Raw genomic sequence first — 20,866 nt, forward strand, 5'->3', positions numbered from 1 at the left:
TTGAATTAATTACTTTCGTAATGAACGTTTGGGGTGTGAGATTTAGTCAGTTAGGCTGAGATAAGACTATAAATTCGTGTTTTGTAAATAAACTTTGATGAATGGAAAAATTCTGTATCTTTTTTCCAGCAATAAGTGCCGTTATATGAATTCAGGGCGAGGTTATTTGAGTACCAAAATAAATAGTTGCATTTACGTCAAGTTCTCATCACTTTCACATTTAAATTTTTTTTTTACTGCTATGTACCTATGTATGCACATATGTAGGTATTGTCTATATGAATTATGAATATTTTTGACGGCATGTACCTAAGTATGTAGTATGTGTGTATCCGTGTGAGTGCGATAGTGCATATGCCTAAGAGATTGGATGAGATTATGTGGGCGTATGCACATACATGCATACATACACACAAACATTTCTATATATATATATATATACTTATGTATATACCTATGTACATTTGCATACATGTGTGAACACAATATGTATGAATGTGTGTATGCATGCATGTATTAGTATGTGGATATATGCGCGAGCAAGAGAGCCTCTTATATGTTCTGAAATTCTACATTTATCATAAGTAGTAAGTAACGGGTGATTTTTTAAGAGCTTGATACCTTTTTTTTAAAAAAAAACGCATAAAATTTGCAAAATCTCATCGGTTCTTTATTTGAAACGTTAGATTGGTCCATGACATTTACTTTTTGAAGATAATTTCATTTAAATGTTGACCGCGGCTGCGTCTTAGGTGGTCCATTCGGAAAGTCCAATTTTGGGCAACTTTTTCGAGCATTTCGGCCGGAATAGCCCGAATTTCTTCGGAAATGTTGTCTTCCAAAGCTGGAATAGTTGCTGGCTTATTTCTGTAGACTTTAGACTTGACGTAGCCCCACAAAAAATAGTCTAAAGGCGTCAAATCGCATGATCTTGGTGGCCAACTTACCGGTCCATTTCTTGAGATGAATTGTTCTCCGAAGTTTTCCCTCAAAATGGCCATAGAATCGCGAGCTGTGTGGCATGTAGCGCCATCTTGTTGAAACCACATGTCAACCAAGTTCAGTTCTTCCATTTTTGGCAACAAAAAGTTTGTTAGCATCGAACGATAGCGATCGCCATTCACCGTAACGTTGCGTCCAACAGCATCTTTGAAAAAATACGGTCCAATGATTCCACCAGCGTACAAACCACACCAAACAGTGCATTTTTCGGGATGCATGGGCAGTTCTTGAACGGCTTCTGGTTGCTCTTCACTCCAAATGCGGCAATTTTGCTTATTTACGAAGCCATTCAACCAGAAATGAGCCTCATCGCTGAACAAAATTTGTCGATAAAAAAGCGGATTTTCTGCCAACTTTTTTTGGTAATAAAATTCAATGATTTGCAAGCGTTGCTCGTTAGTAAGTCTATTCATGATGAAATGTCAAAGCATACTGAGCATCTTTCTCTTTGACACCATGTCTGAAATCCCACGTGATCTGTCAAATACTAATGCATGAAAATCCTAACCTCAAAAAAATCACCCGTTATTTAGGTATATGTATGTATTCTATTACTTTCGTAATTTCATGTTTGATCGCAGGTTTTGTTAAGATTATTTTTTAAGATTTTTCATTAGTTTTTTTTTTCATTTTAAATATTTTGAATGCATTTTCATCTAAATTTCCTTAGAATTAATGCTGCATTTTTTGAGTGTTCTTTGTTTTTTGTTTGTAAATAAATAAACTAAAGTTAATAAATAATATAAAAACAATAAAATAATATTAAGTGGTAATATTAATGGTAATAAAATAACTAAACAAAACAACAAAAGAGCAGTAGAAGTAAGAGGAACAGAATAAGAATACAACATTGGAAAAATATTATTAAATAAAATAAACCTTCTATAGCACCTTTGTTTAACGTATCAAAAAACCGATATGATTTTTTACATTAACATATTTTTTTTTAGTAGTACATATTTCATATAATGATAGGCATAATGATAAGGTCACACACATATTGATAACTATTTTTTTTTTATTAATTTTTTTTTTTTTTTTTAAGTATAGTTCATTCCATAACGAAACCCATCTAAATTCAAAGATTTTTTAGAAATTTGACAAAATATCAAATTTATTTTCAGAAATTTTTGGAAAAATTGTAAGTATGCAGTCTTATAGCGCATTCAAATGCTTACAAATTATCTTTGACTTAAAACAACAAATTTTTTTTTGGTCACGGTGTTGAGAATTTTTTTTCATATAGCGAATGTTGGCATTTATTTTATAAGGAAGAAAATACGCAACACCGTCAACAAAAAAATATTGTCAAAACCAACGGCGCTTTATTATACTAGACCTGTCGTAAAAATTTTTAAATTCTAAATAAAAAGCGTGAAATTTTGATGAAAAATTTACGAGTTTTTAAAAACTTTGCAAAGTGCTAGAATCCTGGATTTAGATGGTGTTTTTATGGAATGAACTATATTTCAGAACAAATAGTAGTTATAATTAAATAATTTGAAAAAAAATATTATTATTTAAAACTTGTCAATATATAGGCGACCTTATCATTGTGTCTATCTCTATATATGAAAAGTAGCTTTTTCACTTGCTCACTTTTTCTATATATTATTTTTACTTATTTGATTTTCTATTTTTGTTTTTGCTCGCATTTTGCAGACATTTCTATTATGAGTAGCTAAAATTTAACACCCAAATTCATAAAAAATAAAGAAGACCTTAACTGCTTTATAAATCAAAAATTTGTATGAAAATGTCACTTTACAGAACTCTTTAAACCTATTTTATTTTTTATGAATAAGGCCATAAATCTGTAAAATTTAAATTGCAGCATTTAAAAGAGCTTGTTTTTTTTTAGAATTAATTAAAGAGTATTAGTCATTGGAATGTGTTTTACAGTTATTATCGAAATTTAGTCGTTCTTGTGATATTTATGTTTGTATGCATGTATTTAAGTAGATTTGCTGTGGTGGACAAGATGCAGAAAAAAATTACCCCAAATATGCTTCGAGGTGTCACTACTATCAGTGCATATCTATTGCTCATTTACTAAATGACTGTCAGATCTCAGTCCTTATCATCCTAACGTACCACCCGAATGCCAGTCAATTAGAGCTCTTCAAAAATTATTAAACTTTTGATTTTTTTTTATTGTCGAATGTAGGTGCAACTGAAAAATGTAAAACGAAGGCCACTAGGTTCGGCAAAAAAAAAAAAATGTTAGAAATTGTCTGGCAAAAATACTTTAGGACTCAGTGATGGGCGGCGACCTTTTTTTGTTGCTTGCGAGATGGTACGGTCTAATGTGCCATTAAAATTTGAAACTTTTTGAGCGCGTTTCATAACAAATCGGGCTATTGAGTTTTGCCAGTCTTTTAGAGAATACATATGTACAGTGTCGGACAAAAGTATTGGCACAGAGAATTTTTCACAATATGTATCTGAAAAGTTTTTTATTCTACTTTATTTTCAATCATTATTTATAAAAATGTAGTTCGTCCTACACCAAAAAACATAAAAACTAAATCTCTAAACTCTGTGCAAAACTCAGGAAAATTCAGTAAATTTGCATGCGAAGTTACAACTTTCTATTTAGATTTTTATTTTTTTTTTTAATTCTAGGTATGCAGTTTTATTGCCCATCTAATTTTACTAAAAAAATTGCAAGCTTGTAGTTGCTAAAAAATCGCGCTGGTTTTTGACATTTTTTCCCTCAGGTTCTTCCATATAAAGTATGCTCGACAATTATTTTTTGTATAGAGAAAATGAGCAACACCTTGAAGGCCAAAAATCAACGCTGTTATACCAAAATTGAAAATAGAAAGTTGCAAATTAGTATGCAAATTTATTGAATTTTCCTGAGTTTTGCACAAAGTTTGAAGATTTTGTTTTTATGTTTTGTGGTGAAGTACGCACTATATTGTTATTAAAAAATATTGAAAACAAATTAGAATAAAAAACTTTGCATATATTGCGAAAGGTGCTCTGTGCCAATACTTTTGTCCGGCACTGTATGTACATATAAAAAGTTTGTTTTTGTAGGTATTATTTTCTGTAAGTTTTTTGTTTTTGTTGAGAGAACTATCCAAAGATTTATTTATATGAAGTTGCAGTTGCAGTTATATTTAACAACAAAATACATACATAAATATTTTTTAATGCATTTACTATGTTTTTTTTAGCAACATTATTATTTTGTTTATAACTAATATTTGGTTTATTGCATTTGAGTAAAAGTGTTAGTGTATTAGTGAATGGGTAAGTGTGTGCTAGTGTTTGTGCATGCGTGTGTGTTTTTGTGTATGTATGTATGTATATGCGTCAGTGTGAATGCTAATGAGTATAAAGTTTGTTTTTGGTATATTTCGGAGTTAACTTGAAAACATTCGATTCGAATGACACTTCATACATATGTATGTATGCAGATATGTAGGCATGCATGTTTGTATTTATGTATGTATATTCGCTTGTGTCTCAAAACGCCAGAAAAACTAAGCCACAATTTTTTTTTTTTTATCTTTGCATCGCTATGTTTGCAAGTAGTTTTTTAACAACTTAGCTTAGCTTTATATTTTCGGCTCATTAAAAAATATTAATTTAATTTTATCGAACAAAATGCTTAAGTGCATTGCAATCAATTTAAACCAATTTCGATGCTATAGAAAAGCCTATTTTAGCAATAATAACTTCCATAAAATTTCTTCTCGCCACATTCTTGTTCATTACTGTACGTACTGGGAGATATATTATTGACTTCCTTGCGGTCGCAGCGTTCGCCCATGAATCCTTCCGGACATCTGAAATGAAGATTTGGAGAAATATGGTTTGAGTTAGTAACAAATTCTTATCTATGAACATTTTGTATTTAATCGAAGACATACATATATAGATAAGTACAGTAAGTACAGTGGCATAGCTAAGTGGGGCAAAGGTGTTGAAGCCGCAGCCACGCTTGCGCTGTATGAAGGCGGCGAAAAAACGGTGCTCGCTATTTCTGAAGATGGAAAAATAATACTGGAAACATTTTTTCGTCGCCGCCGCACAGTGCAACATTTATGACAGATTTTATTCAAACATACTGGGGTAGTAAATTTTTGACAAATCCGTATAATATCTCTCTTTAGAAGCCTTTATTTAACTTGCTATGTATATATATATGTAAATAAGTATTTTTTTTTAGGGGCAAATTTTGCAATAAATTTTTGACCAACTTCCCGTTGACCTAGACACTTGAAACTTCATAGTTGGCTCCGAATCCGACGACAAACCAATACGAACGGTGAGTTAATCCGATAGGCGGCGCAGGAGTTGATTTATTTCGTACTTATAGTGCGATTTGGATCATATTTAAAACGTTTGTTTACCACATGAAAAGAAATAACTCCATTAAAATTTTTGCCGATAGGTGGCGCACGATATATTTTGTAAACCAGAATTTATGGTCCGATTTCGTTCATATTTAGAAAGCTTGCTTTAAAAATATTTGTATTTACTATTAACTTATTAAATATTCAGGGCGGATTTTAGAAAAGATTGTACATGTTTATAAGCCTGAATTAAAAAAAATTTAAAAAAAAACATCAAACTAAAAGTAGTGTGTAGTCTTTTCTTTCTGGAAAATTTTAGATGGTGCGCCATATTGAATCGGCCATTTTGAATTTCGCGGTTCTAACAAACCAAATCGAGTTCAACGACCTCAAAAGCGTTTTTTACCACATTTAGGGCCGTTTTCTCAAATAGCTTTTAAAATTGATCTGGGCTTCAAACACCTTTTTGGATGGTGTCTCCGCGCGTGTTCGTGCAGGTTTTCAGTCTGTTGGGTTCCCAGGCGCAACATGTTAGTCCACCGCAAATTTTCTTTACCATGAAAATCTTTTCTATTTATTTTTACCTTTATTGAAGAGCATTATACATAAGAAAAAGTCTTATAAGTAGTACACTGGGGCACCCGAAGTCTATTGTTTCCTATGCTGTAGGCGTTGTTCATTCCATTAGTAATAGATGCTCTTTTGGACGTTTCAAATGCCTAAGGGCCGATTTCATAATAAGTTTAAAGAATACTTTAAAATTTAAAGGATGCTTCATTTGGCTGATCGATTTCATAAAGCCACTTTAAAGTTAAAGGTGCCGATAAAGGCTCTTTGGTTAAATACCCAAAATGGAAATTTAAATGACATAAAGGTCCCTTTTGTAAGAAATAAAATATAGGTCATTTTCGTAGCATAATTTCATATTTATGACAATCAGCTGATGCAATTTTGCCGAGATCAGCGTTGCCAACTTTGTTATTTTAATTTAAATGAACCTTTTGTTATTATTCAATTGCCATTTTATTATGAAAACACCTCTTGTTTAAAGTACATTTAAATTACACTTTAACTAAAAGATAACTTTTGTAAAAGGAAATTTAAGTGTTCATTGTGAAATTGGCCCTAAATTGTGGAATTGATTCAGAAAATGGACCTAGCTTAAAATGATTTTCATTATCAAAGAAATTGTCCAGTGTAGGCGTATATAAGGACACCGCATGCATGTATGCATGTATGTGCATTAGGGTGGTAAAAAAAAAAAGTAAAGTTGGAATTTTAATGTTCTCACTCGAAATCAAAAAAAAAAAAATAGTGAGAGGTCGCTCAAAGCACTTAAAGTTTTCCATGTGTTTTATATGGGAAAAACAATTTTTCGTAGAAATGGTATAGAATTTTTGAAAATCAATATTTTCCGATCGGAAAACTTTGCTTCTTTTCAGTACACTTCCAATAATAATACCCAATTATTCATTTAACCATCTTTTAATATTAACTATTTTCTAATAAGTTCCCCAAAAAAAGCAATGGGTAGGACTCATAACAAATCATTTTTAGACCACCCTAATGCACTCGTATATAAAAATATACAGTTAATTACCGTATTACATATCTGATCGCATGAAGCTATGAGCATTTACGCATCGAACACTCAAATTACCGAACCGAACTGCACTCTCTTCAATTATATTATCTATTTTTAGGCGTAGACGCATACATATCAATTAGTTTATCAGTGCATTTGTTGTAGTCTGCAATTCGAGACATCCCTATTCACGTTTAGTGTAATTTGAACATTTACCGATCAATACCACTTCACCGCACTCAATTTCACACCATAGTACATCGCCCTGACTTGAATCGACTTTTGGCTCGAGGAGTTTTGTTTACACTATAACCGTTGATTGGTTTGTCTAAATATAAATTGTGCCAACAAACACAAATAGACAAACGTACCCAGAGTTGGTGAGGGTAGAGCAGCGGGAATGAAGTCGGTATGTTTTGCTACACTCACACTCAGGTGGTGGTTGTCAGATTGCGGCGGGCTGTAAGAGTCGACATTGTCGTTGTGTTCGTTAATGTTGGTGTCGTCGCCGTCGATCACAGCAGTACACGCACATTGGATGCATAAGATGCAGCTTGGAACAGCCGTTCCTAATTGACTAAAGAGTTTTGTAAAGTAACGCTGTTACTTTTACGCTATTAAGTTTTTAGTAGAAAAATTCAAAATTTACATACCTAATTAAAAGTTTTTGTTGTGAACAATTTTTGGCTTTGAAAGGGTTACATTTTAGTCTGAAATTGGTTTTGTAAGACACATTACGCTTTAGGAAAGTTACGAACGTAAGAGTAACTAGCAGTGTGACTAGAATATCACGTAAAACACAAAGCTAAATTGATTTTGAAACACGGTCTGAAAAAATTATATCCTGTGGAAAATGAAGTAAAAAAGAACTTAAGATGTCAAGTTGGTGACACGTTCTGCGAAACGATTTTCTTTAAATAAATGTTTAAGCTCTTATCAAAATTCGTTTCAAAAAAAGCTACAAAGCTAGACCTTAATTTTTGAGGCTGTGGCATAAAATTTAATGCCAACTAAAACTAGCCTCACAAAGGCTAATCTGGTCACACTAGTGGCCTCCAGCTAGCTGCCGAAAAAAACGGATGTCTTGCTACTACCAGTAGTGAATTTAGAAGCCTGCGCCGGGGCGCTGGCAACAAGAAAAGTAATAAACTGTTTGGGCGTAAGACTTGTCACCAGATTAATATTCATAGCACCGATTTATGGCAAATATATTCCTATACCAACTTAGATCAAAAAGAACCTTCTTCTATCGACTACACTTCCAGACGCTTCTGCTTACCGAACGGGGTTCTAACCTACCATACTGATGAACAGCTGCATCACATCTACATATGCACAGACATACTGACACAAGAAAGAAAAAAGGCTTTGAAACTTTAGACAGCGAATACATTTAAAGCGGAAACACACAGCCCGATTCTGTGCACTTGATAAATAACAATTTTTTTATATTTTATAAATTTTTTATTATTTATCAAGAATTGGAATTCTAGAGCACAGAAATCAAAAGCTCTATTCTTGATAAATCATCAAGATTGAAAGGCCGATTCAAAAGCTCTATTCTTGATGAATCATCAAGATTGAAAGGCCGATTCTGTGCACTTGATAAATTAAAAACTTTTTTAATAATATGCAAATTTTTTGATATTTATCAAGAATTGGAATTCTAGAGCACAGAAATCAAAAACTCTTGACAAAATTATCAAGATTGAAAATGCTATTGGCAAGCGTTTACAAATTGAAATTTCATATGAAATGAAAATTATTATAAATTACGAATTTCGTATATTTAAATTTATTTTTTTTATTATTTAAATACTGCATGTATCGGCATTTGAACTTTCGACGCACAGAATTTATAGCCGACATCTCTACCTACTCGACAACGGTGGTCATAAGCTTTTTTGCTTTTAAATTCATATTTTTCATAAGTGACAATGAAATTAGTTCCACTCATGTGGAAATCAGTTTCCCTCTTGTGGAAATCATAGAGCTTTTTATTTAATATAAATATTGACACAGAATGCGATGGGAGCTTTTACTTAATAAAAATCTTTATAAAATTGCTTTACAAAATAATTTATCAAGAAAACACAGAACTGGGCGGACAGTCTAAACAAAAAAGCGTGATCTGGAGGCAGGCCCAAGGATGGACAACTATGTAGATTAATTATGTATGTATATTAATGAGAAATATGGAACGCCAAATGGAAGCAATAGGAAAGTGGGTGACGAACAGTTGAAGAGCTCCATATAAAATATGACAAAAGTACCAATTGTGGTCGATTTTTCTGTAATTTGTTATCTGTATTTCTGCTTAGGAATGAAAAAATCTGAAAAATCCCATAGATAAGCAAAACGCAACGCCCATTTTACTACGAGTAAAACTGAGTCGTACAAAAACGAATATAAAAATCATTTTTTCTCAATACTTTTGGCGGCAGCTTATCTAGGAATCTATCACTGTGAAGCGTCCAGCCTGTGGTGTAGAAGGCTAGAGGGCTCTATTAACAGGAACTTGTTTCAATAATTTACCAAAAATTTAATGAACTTTGTAACCACACTTAGTGTTTAGGAGGTTACTGGCCATACCACCCTTAGGTAAAGTTAGGTTATTTTGGCAGACTCCACAAGGCGACTCACTTAGACATTAATTAGATTGTCTATTGTGTTACCACATTACACAATGTATTTGAACGCTAACTAGAGGTTCTCTGTGTTAAACTAGGAGAAGCGCTGGGTGCTCAAAACAAAGATCCGCAGGCAGCGGAGAGCTTTTCAGGAGTGTTGATGAAATGCGCGCCGAGGTGCTTAAAACTTAGTCTAGCGAATGCCGTGCAGCTGAGAAGGAAGTGCTGAGATGATTCCACCTCGTTTTCCCAACAGCTGCGGCACTAGGGATCCGTGACGATATTAAGTCGCACCGCGTCGGTTTTTAAAGGACAATGTTCGGTCAGTAAACCCCTAAAATTCGAGAGCTGGCGCTTAGTCAGCACTGCAGAAGCTCCATTGACCGCTTTTGGTCAACACCCAGTTAGAAGGCTCTTGCAACTTTGCAAGTCGGTGTTTTCGTCCAGCGCTCGCTGAACCGACTGTGAGCCCATCTGTCCAGGAGCAGGCCGCTGTCATCAGCCCTGCAATTGCCACTGATGTCACTGTGTCCTGGGACCCAAATGCGCCTGATTTGGAAGTAAGAGTAAAGAGGACCAAGAATTTTTGAGCCTAATAACTGAGCGAATACCGCCCTACCTACCCACGAAAAATTCTTTTAGTGTGGATTTATATTTATATTATTTTTTTCTTGATGAGTACCGGCCGATCTAATGAAAATATGCTTGTGCACATACATGTGGCTGGCTACATCATCTTTTAGGGAGATTATATACACAGTGCTCCACTTTCGTATTCACCCCAACTTAAAATAAATATGTACATGTGTACATCGTCCTGTATGAGTAGCAGTGAAGTACATTGAGAGTGCTTAAGTGTTTGCGTTGTAAAAATGTTTTGTTAGGGCATATTTTCATGATCTTTTAAAATTTCATATTTTTAGTTTCGTTTTAAATTTGTGTTACGTCTTTAGTGTGTAGTGTGTGTGTGGATCATTTTTGTAAATTTTACAAATTAACAATTAAGAATGTCGGCGCTAGTGTAAAATGAGGGTCGCAAGCCCCACTGATGCTGTCGGCAGATGAACTCAGCTTTGTTTACAAGCAGCTCATAAACTTAATTTTCGCTTGCTTTTCTGACTGCATATGTTTATACATACACATATATATATAGATACTATATGTATGTATCTGAACGAAATCGCATGCGTTCTCACACAACAAATCTCAGCATTTCATACTTTGAACTGTCAACGAAAATATCTTTGAATTTTGCCACAGATGTGTCAAACGAACGATGTCGAATGTAATCAATGAGCTGTTGACATTTTTATTGTTTCGTAGTGTCCAAAGCAGGAGAAAAGGAAATGAAGATGAGCAAAACATTTTATATAGTGGCTTGACAACAAAATTATGAAACGAAAAGAATCGTTAAATATTGCAAAAGTATCAAAGTACATAGCGCCATGCGCAAGGGTGTATGAAGGAGAAAAAATAAATAAAAACAAAATCACTAGTCGTTTAAAAAATCTTCCCCTACTGCTACTTTTTGTCCCCCAAAAGTGCAGCTCCATGAAGGTCTCAGTTTGCTCGCGCTGGCTCTTACTTTGTTTTTTAAATTCTGCACAAATTGCCAACGCGCGCCAGCTCTACTTACTACCTTCCTTACTTCGGTTTTTCGTTTTGTTATATTTTTTTTCGTGCCCATTTCGCCCCCTCTCATTTCCACGTGTGTCTACAATCGAGCGCGTGTGCGCAATGTGAATTATGTCTTTCAGCGCGTCAATTTATTTCCAAATGCGCTACGATTCCTGCAATCTTTGACTTTGTATGCACATACATACTTGTATATATGTATGCATGTGTGTATATGTTTATATCATACCATGCGTATTTATACACCGCAACTTGCACTCACTCGATCACTTTGTGACTGTTTCTTGGCAGTGCTCCACAACTGCTACTTTTAACCACGCGTTGCATGCCACCGCTGTATTGTGCGGCGCTTATAAATGAGTGCGTTCATTGAGTGAGCACATGTAAATATGTATGTGTAAACATACATTAGGGAGGGTAAATTTTTATTTATTATTATTTTCTCATTCTGCAGATAGAAATCAGTTTCGATCCTGCGCATTTTTAAATGAAAAAATTACCATTTCGCGATACTATTTATTTTCTTTGGCTAAATTGAATGAACTACAGAACTGTATACTCAAAATCTTTTTTAGAAATTTTTACCAAAGTTTGTTGATTTTTTTTAATCTTGCATAATGTTTGAAACTTGAATTTATGCGATTTTTGTTAAGAGTAAACTATATCTTTACAAAATAAATTAACTAAAAGTAAATAACAAAAAATTAAATTGTTAAAACTTTTCAATGTGTGGTGCGTTTATAATTTTGATACGGGGTGTATTTTCGCATGGTATATTAAAAATGTTATAAACTAAAATATAGGCGTCTTGTATCCATTAATATAACAATAGGTGAACACTTCGTAAAACTGGCATAGAACGAAAAAATAAAATTTTGTAAAAAAGTAAATTTGACTTTTAAAAATGCGCAGTCTAGAAACTCATTTCCGACATAGTGCCAGTTTCACAGTGAGGGGGTTAACTCAAACTCGACAGTTAACTTTAAATTTTTGTACTGAAAACCTATAGTTAACTGCCGAATGAGAGTTAACTCGGCACTGTAAAAACGGCTCTTAAAGTTTCTTCTACATTTTCTCATAGAATTCTCTATAGAAATCGAAAACACCACGCTATTTGTCGGTAAACTTTCGTCAATAAAATTTGACCCACCCTAATATATATACATATTTGTAAATTTATTCCAGGAAACTTTTTTTTTAACTAACTTTAAAGGGAGGCTGATGTATTTTTGATGCCGGCGAAATTAGGAGCGCTTTATAATAAACCATTTTAGGCATGGCTTTTCCAAGAAGACCATTCTCTTTGAAACCCGTGACAGAAGCTTATTTTCTATTTCTACTCAAGGCTGACGAGAAGGGGGCTTTCCAAACTCTGGCTATTTTATACAATAGGAATAAAGAAACGAGCACGGAAGGCCTATTGTAATGGATGTTTTTTTTAAGGGAATGAGAACTTTAAATAAAAAAAAAAAAAAAAATACAAATTGGTGAATTTATTTCTATTTATTAACCGACTTCAAAAAGAGAGAAGGTTATCAATACGTCGTAATTTTTTTTTTGTATGTATGTTACCGCGTAACTTTAGACCACGTTAACCGATTTCGATAATTTTTTTCTCATCGGAAAGGCGATACCTCAAGGGTGGACCCATACTAATTTTGTTTGGATCGAGTTTTTTGCTTAAAAATTACTGGCTTTTATTTGTTAGTTCATTGTATACCACCTCTGGCTCTCTTGACGAATTGCAATCTATCAGTCAAGATTTTAACGGCTCTTTCGAGCAAATCTGTTCTTATTTCTGCTATAACTAGTTCAATGTTGGCTTCCAGGTCGCCAATAGTTACTGGTTGGTTAGCGTCCAGAAATGGCTTAACGCTTCCTCACAAAAAATAATCAAGTGTTGAGTCACATGATATAGCAGGCCAGTTAGCTCTTTCGCTGACACGTCGGCATAAGCCGACAAAATTTTATTTTCTCTAGTTGTAACAGAAATTTAAATATCTAGTCTAGAACTCCAAATATCACTAGTGTCGTTCCGCAAACGTTTTCCAAAAATTTTGTGTCCGCGAAATGGTTAAAAGAGTTTTTAACAAATCAATGGTTTTACGTGCTGTATGGGCTGTATATAGCCTCAACTCTTTTGCAACCACATTTCCCTGGATCAATGTTTTCTATGTTTTAAAACCAAAAATCGTTCATCATGCTTCAGTAACGTATTCGATTGACCTTAAAGTGGGCTCCAGTAGCAGTTTTGAAGAAAATAGGTCCAACGATACCACCAACATGCAAATTACACCTATCAGTTACTTTTCTGGATGAATGCTGCTTCTGTTCTGTTGTCTCCAAAATCTGTTTTTTTTGTTAGCGAAACCATTCAGCGAAAAATCGAAAAAAGTTTTACATTTGAAATAATTTTTTCAACTGCTTTTAATTTATGACTCACTTTCAAAGTAAATTTTACTAATTTCAAAATGCTGTTGAAGCGTGTATATTTCCTTGACGAAATGATAAACTACAATTAATAAAAATGGCTATCAATATGCGACAGCTGACAGCTTCTTCTTCTCCTTCTTTGACTCTGTAACTGCCTAAGCGATTTTGGCGGAGTCCAACGAAGCACGCCAGTCGCTTCTCTTCTGTACCAACAGACGCTAATTGGAAATGCCAAGTGAAGCCAAGTCGTTCTCCCCTTGATCTTTCTATCGCATTCCTCTGCCACCACCAGCAGGTTCCGAGTTGAATACTTTCAGAGCTGGAGCGTCGGTGTCCATTCGAACAACATGGCCCAGCCAGCGGAGTCGCTGTATTTTAATACACTGCACTATGTCCACATCGTTGTAAAGCTAATACATCTCATCGTTGTAGCGTCTGCGGTACTCGCCGTCGCCAATGCGTAAAGGCCCGTAAATCTTCCGCAAAATCTTTCTCTCGAATACTCCAAGAGCCGCCTCATCGGATGTTGTCATTGTTCCTTGCTTCTGCGCCATATACCAGCACGGGCATGATGCGTGACATATAGGGAGTGGTTTTCGCGAATAACATTTATCCCTATCGGAAGTTCTATCAGTTAAAAAAACGCATCCTTTATAAAAGATCTAGAGCTCTTAGAAGCCCCCTGTGCTCTTTTAATCAGAATGAGCGATTTGCATAATAATTTCCGCAGGAAGAACTTCCGAAGCTAATTTCTCCCATTTAGGGCCGGTTGTTCAATGTCTGATTAGCACTAATCAGAGGAAAACCCTCTGGTTAAATACAACAACTGCTTTATCGATCATATGTTATATGCATCATGTCGAAAACGTTGATAACGATGTTTAACCGGCAAGTAAATAGTGATAACCGACCGTCGCGAACGTCAGTTGTCCCGTAACGAAAGCGAGTGTCATACCAGCGTATGCACTGCGATCGAAAAATCGCTGTATCTTAAACAAAAACAGAAATGAACAACATTTTTTTTTCTCCCGATTGAGAGCGAGCGCCTGCTAATCTTAATTTATTTTACCCGAATAAAATCGGAGCCCCAGAAATAAAAAAAAATATATTGTTTATGAAAAAGTTTACTAATAAGTATATATAAAAATAAAAATTTTGAAAAACTACTACAGTTGTTATATCGTCAGACAATTTTTAAGGTTTTGGTGTAAAAGGAATGAGATTATATCCAACAGCTAATAAATAAAGTAACTTTTAGTAAAAGCCTGCATAAAAAATAATCGCATATAACTTGCATACTATTTTCACTAGAGCCAAAACATTTTGCACAGTATCATATTACAGAACACCTATCTAAAGTTAATAAAATAACCGATGGATTAACCTTTTTAATTTTGAGGGTCCCACTTGAGAAATTTTTCCTCTTTTATAAATATGGAACTAAAAGCTGGTGAGCTGAATGGTCCATCCCTGGCATCTCATTATTTATTCCACTGTGAAGCGTGTGGCCTAACTGGTATAAAGGCGTACGTGCTCCAGTATTCACTTAAAATTTTGAAAGTTATACGTACAATGGAATCTCGATAACTCGTAAGCACGATAAGTCGAAAATCGCGATAATTCGTAATAAAGTACAGTCCATTAAGATGACGTGTGGTTCCTGGAATAACGGGTTATCGAGTTTCACTTGTATCTATGCGTTATGTTACAGTGGCTACCGTCGAGAACAGTAGTCTGTATATTCAGGAAAAAAATAAATTTTAGCCCATAAAATCTTAATTTTTGACAAAAATCTAATCCCTAGTATAAGATTAGAAATTTGTTGCAATTAATTTCTCGAAATCGCTTAAGTTTTTAAATTTCCAATGCAGCAAAACTTGAATTGACTTTTTCGCATGGCCATCTTCCAGTGATTTTTAATACAAGTTTATTAAGTCCATTACAATAGATTTCTCGTTTCTTAATTTTTCATATTTTTTATTTTTTTATTTATTTTGTTTGTTATCATACTTACATGCAAGAATACGAGCCGATTTCCGAAAAGAAATTACAAGTGCCACCATTTAGACAAAATTCAGCAGCATCATCGGGACAAACATTGCCAGTTCCGCCCGTTAAACTTGTTGGATAACGTGGCTCTGAAATGTGTAAATTTACATATATTAGATTATTTTATATAGTATATGTATTTAATAAAGAGAAACAATTAAGGACAGTGCCGAAGGCGGCATACCTTTCGTAAACATTCGCATTTTTTTATTAGTTGTTTGGTAGACTAAATTTTTAACTACTTATATGGAAGAGTTATCTAACAAAAACTCATATCTGAACAATCGGTGCTATGGGAGATACATGTAATCGTAACGATTTTCCCAGTTGGCCTTGTATAATCGATAAGTAAGCACGTCAACAATTTCATGGTTTATCTTTGGTATACTTTTTAGTATGCCTTACTCTTCCTCTTCTAGTACTTCCATACATCGGACTAAGATCATAATAGCAGTCTATGTGCATGAAATGGAAAGATCATCGCCCCTCTACTATGCTCCATACTATGGGAAGTTAGTTATAACCAAAATATCGACTACTTCATGCCTGAACCCACCTTCGACAGCCTCTTTAAGATGAACATCCCGTCAAGAAGAGAGCGGCAAACACAAAGACCGGGAGAGGGGGGAAGTAAATTTTTACACGGATGGATCCAAGATAGGCTTAGCTATGAAGTTTTTTCTAACGGATTAAGACTTGAATTATTCGCTCGAATTCCGGACCACTGCAGCGTTTGTCAGGCAGAAGTTCTTGCTATAAAAGAGGTGGCTGTGTACCTTAATACACATGCCGTAACGAAGACTACGATTAACATCTTCTCGGTTAGCCAGACGGCCATCAAATCGATGAACGCGGTAATGCTAAGATCAAAGTTTGCACAGGAGTGCCTTGCATCTCTAAATGATATTAGAACCGTCTTCAAGGTCAGCCTTATATGTGTCCCGGGACATATGTCGAGATATTGAAGGAAATTGCAGAGCCGATGAGCTAACCACGAAAGGTACCAATCTTCCACTGTCCGAAAGCAGTGGTAAGATTGGGATACTGATGGCAACCTGCAAGCCAAGGATAAGATATAACATCATTCAAGAGGCCAATAGGTCATAGTTAGACGAGGGCACTGGTACTAGGCTACTATGCCCGCAAATTGGTAGATAAAAAAAATCTAAGAATTGCTCAAGAGAGAACATTTCGATGGCCATGGCTTGTGTAACCGGTCATTGGTTATTTAGTAGGCACGATTCGAGATTAGGAATATTCTCCCATGAGTATTGTAGAAGATGAGGAAGAAGAAGAAACAGTTGAGAAGTTCTTCTGTAGCTGCCTAGCTTTAGCTAAGTGCAGAGCGGGCTTTCTAGGTAGGCACCTTTTCCAGCTCTGTCACGGAACTACCCGGTGTAGGAATAAAACCAATCTTACGCTTCATAAGGATGTGTTCTGGCGTTTTTTCGTCCAGCTCATAGAAACAACAGCCGATATTGTCTGAAAGATTCAGTTCGAAGGATCTCCTTGCCTAGATTCATGAGCTTTTTGATGGACAGGTAATAAGTTTGGCTTTGCTGTATCCAATAGTAATAACTTCGATATGAGAAGAGGTGTACTTTTCGATATTACTGATTTATTTTTATCCTAGTTATCGATGTTATTATGGGAAAAATATATTGAAAGCATCTGTCATTGAGTACCTCATTTAAATTTTTTTTAAATAATGACCTTAAATGTCAGAAGCATACTAATTAACCACCTTTTTTATCAAAAAAAGCGAAATTGCTGCTTTCATCAATACAAGCTCTCAAGCAGATATCTATACAAATACATACAAATGCATGTATATATGTACATTAGGGTGGATTACTCTATATACAAAAAAATTGAGATTTTTCCATCGAAATTACTAATTTATTATATTTTAAGAGTTTCGCATTAATATTTCCGAAAATATTAAGATTTACATAAGATGGGTATTTCGAATCGGTTAATAAAGTGTTTAAACATTTTTATGCAGAACATTTAAGCTTAAACGCTTTTATCATCTGAAGTGATTTTTTGCAAAAAATATTATAAAAACTATTTTTTTCTCGATTTTAGAGATTTTTTAAATCGGCCCAGCGCACTTAAACTTAATATTTTGGTCAATTATATTGGCAGAAGTCTTTAAATATAATACATTTTATAAGTTTGGTGGAAAAATCGCGACTTGTTTGGTGAGGCACCCTAATGCACATATGTATGTACATTAGCGTGGTCCGGAAATCCGTTTTTTTTAGAATTTTGATTAGTAATAGCAAAAATATGGCCCATTATGCTCTAAAAAAAATCTGTGTGCAAGATTAAAATTGTTGGTCAATATCCTTAGGCTCGGCCAAGTCCATCAAAATTCAAATGGTAAAAACATTTTTTTTTTTGCTTATTTCGATTTTCTACAAAAATGGTCCATATACCAAATTATGTAGGACTAATACTTTCGAAGATAATTGCAATTTTAGTAATAAAATGTGTTAATTGATTTATTTATTAATTTTTATTTTTTGAGCACATTGAACTTTGATGGACTTGGGCGAGCCTAAAATATTGACCAAAAATTTTCATCTTTCAAACAGATTTTTTTGATTGGATAATGAACCATATTATGTGATACAAATAATTGCATTTAATTTTCCTTTTTTCTCTTTTCAATTGAATCTTTTTGAACTCCATACAAATGTGTGTAGGTATATACATCTCTTTCCTTTCCATAATTTCCTTTTAAATGGCATTTATATGCATTTTAATTCGAAAAACTAGAGTTCTAATGCCTTTTATTTGTAGGTTCTAATCATCTAATCTTATTTCATCGCTCATTTTAAGCACCTATACATGTTTACACATATGCACGTATATATGCATGTGCATGATTAAACTTATGCACATCGGTGGAAATCCTCATTCGCTACATAAGCAATAATACTAAGTATGTAGTGTAAAAAGGGAAATGTTGCGATAAATTACAAATTAATTGGAGCATAATAATTTGTGTCAAAATTAAGCGCATACGAATATTTAAAGTAAAACACTGAAACGGAGAAAAGACAAGAATTTTTTTAATAAAGGTACTTACATACATACATACATATGTACAAGCAAAGCATAAATACTAATGATAATTATACATTTGTACTTTCGTTACCACTATGCATATGCATTTATATTTACAAAAAAAGTATATGCACATATGCATGTATGTATGTAAGCACAATTCTTGCTACGGCTACTTACCTGGATCCGCTTTAATTAAAATGGTGCGTCGATCTGGCTCCTGATTGATTTTATTTTTAGCGCGACACTCATAGCGCCCCGTATCGGAAATGTTAAACGAACGTATGATCAGTTCAGAACGCTTTCTAAGTATTTAAAAGTGAGAGTAAATAAATGATTCCAATGTGTGAAAATATTGATGATAAATAAAAACATGAAAACATAATAAATATGTACATACATATGTATATATGTAGTATCGAAAGGTAGGCAAAGCGAGATGCTTGCAAATAGATTAGACTAATTTTTCAACTCACTTGAAATGCCGAAATTTGTACAATTTACGATTACGATTAATCGATTTGCCATCCTTGAACCAGGTGACCTTGGGCGGTGGCCGTCCTTGTACTTTGCAAACAATGTGCAACTCTTTACCGATTTCCATTGTCCGATTTGTGGTTATAGTACGTATTGATGCGAGCTGTGCTGTAAAGAATTTAGAGCAAATATATTTTTGGTAATTATTAATGAGGCGATTTGTGAAATTTCAAAGCTTTATAAAATAATCGTTTTTCTTTAATCGAGCAGAAACAAAAAGAATTGAAGTGTATACTAACTACTGCATTTGTAAAGGCACTGATGTGAAATAATTTAAATGCATATCGCACCTTTGCAGCAGGAGTGTCATAATCAGAAAATAATTGAGTTAAGTATGCAGAAGTGACCGCCACGTCTTCTCGTATGTTGTGCACAAATTTCAGAGCTGTATCGATTAATAACACTGTACAACATTTTAAATTTTTTTGGATTGTAGTATATAGAAAAGTAATTTCTCTGTTTTCTCAGCTTGGCAAATTTAAGCGTTTTTTTTCAATTTGATGTTGGTGGTCGCAGAACAACATTTAAAACAACTGATTAAATTGCAAATATTTTTACATTCAAAAGCCCTTTATTTGGGTCTTGGGGTCAGAAGAATCTGCGATTGCAATTTATTTTTAACAAAAATGGTCGCTAGGCTGCGCTTTAATGTAAAAACCATGGAAGGAATATGAAGGAACAATGCAAAAAAACGTTTCTCAACAATGTTTCTAAACAATGTTTCTTCAAGTTTATTTACACCAAAGTGCACCCAGCAGTCGCGGTAATTTTGTTAAAAAAAGGCTTCTTGGTGTTAATAAGCTGCAGATTCAGAGTCCTCGCCAACTAAAGCCCCTTTGATGGTTTCAATGTTTGAAAAAATAAAAAAAAGCTTAAAATCGCCAACCTGGGAAAATTGAGAAATTAATTTTCTGTATACAATCCAGACTTTCAGAAAAACTTGGTTTTATCAATTCCATTTTTATATTTATTTAATATTAAATTGAAAACATTAGTGCATTAATATGCAATCTCTACTATAATAAAACTAGTATTTATAAAAATTCGGGTTAAGTCGAGTTTAAGTGAAAAATCTGAGAAAGTGGTGTAAAATGGCGATTGCAGAATCATCCTAAAAGGACTTGCTTTTCTCTCAGGTCAAAATACAAAATTTTTTTTTAGGGCCTAACAGCAAAAGGTGGAAACACTAACGCTCCATCCTAATGTAAAGCAATGCAGCGCCACTAACTATAATTTAGATTTACATTCAATTAGAAATTAAAAAACTACAATTTCAGAGAACAGAAAAAAGCTTAATTCTCAAATTTTCTTAGTTTTTCACTTAGATCAACAATACTTTAAAACGCGTCCAACTTCTCCTAATACAATAGATTTATTCACTGGCGAGAGCTCTCCTGCTTAAGTTTTCAAACATAAATTTTATCTAAAGTAAATAGCTGACTATGCTGCTAAATAGACGAAACCAAGACAAATAATTCATAATTAAATAAGACTTTGCTGGCGACCATGCTCTTCCAACTCATTGCTCATAAGCAGCGCAAGCAATCACTACACCCACCCACCCATAGAAATTGATGATGACAATGCGCCAATTGGCAATAAAAATGCAA

General features: G+C 34.1%; 1 protein-coding gene across 1 annotated transcript in view; it reads right to left on the reverse strand.

Moving 5' to 3' along the window:
- The window catches only part of LOC118746028 (protein vein-like), a 31,497-nt gene extending 12,138 nt beyond the window's left edge, over nt 1–19,359 (reverse strand). The window contains exons 1-4 of the mRNA XM_036479747.1: nt 19,196–19,359; nt 18,900–19,024; nt 15,610–15,733; nt 4,741–4,802 (exon numbers count right to left, since the gene is read on the reverse strand). Of these exons, the coding sequence (XP_036335640.1) occupies nt 4,741–4,802; nt 15,610–15,733; nt 18,900–19,024; nt 19,196–19,323 (439 nt within the window). The 5' untranslated portion in view covers nt 19,324–19,359. The remainder of the gene's footprint in view (nt 1–4,740; nt 4,803–15,609; nt 15,734–18,899; nt 19,025–19,195) is intronic.
- Between the last annotated feature and the right edge of the window lie 1,507 nt (nt 19,360–20,866).

Source organism: Rhagoletis pomonella, unplaced genomic scaffold (genome assembly GCF_013731165.1).
Source record: "Rhagoletis pomonella isolate Grant_MI unplaced genomic scaffold, Rhpom_1.0 Rhpom_scaffold_00010, whole genome shotgun sequence".
Taxonomy (NCBI): Eukaryota; Metazoa; Arthropoda; class Insecta; order Diptera; family Tephritidae; genus Rhagoletis; species Rhagoletis pomonella.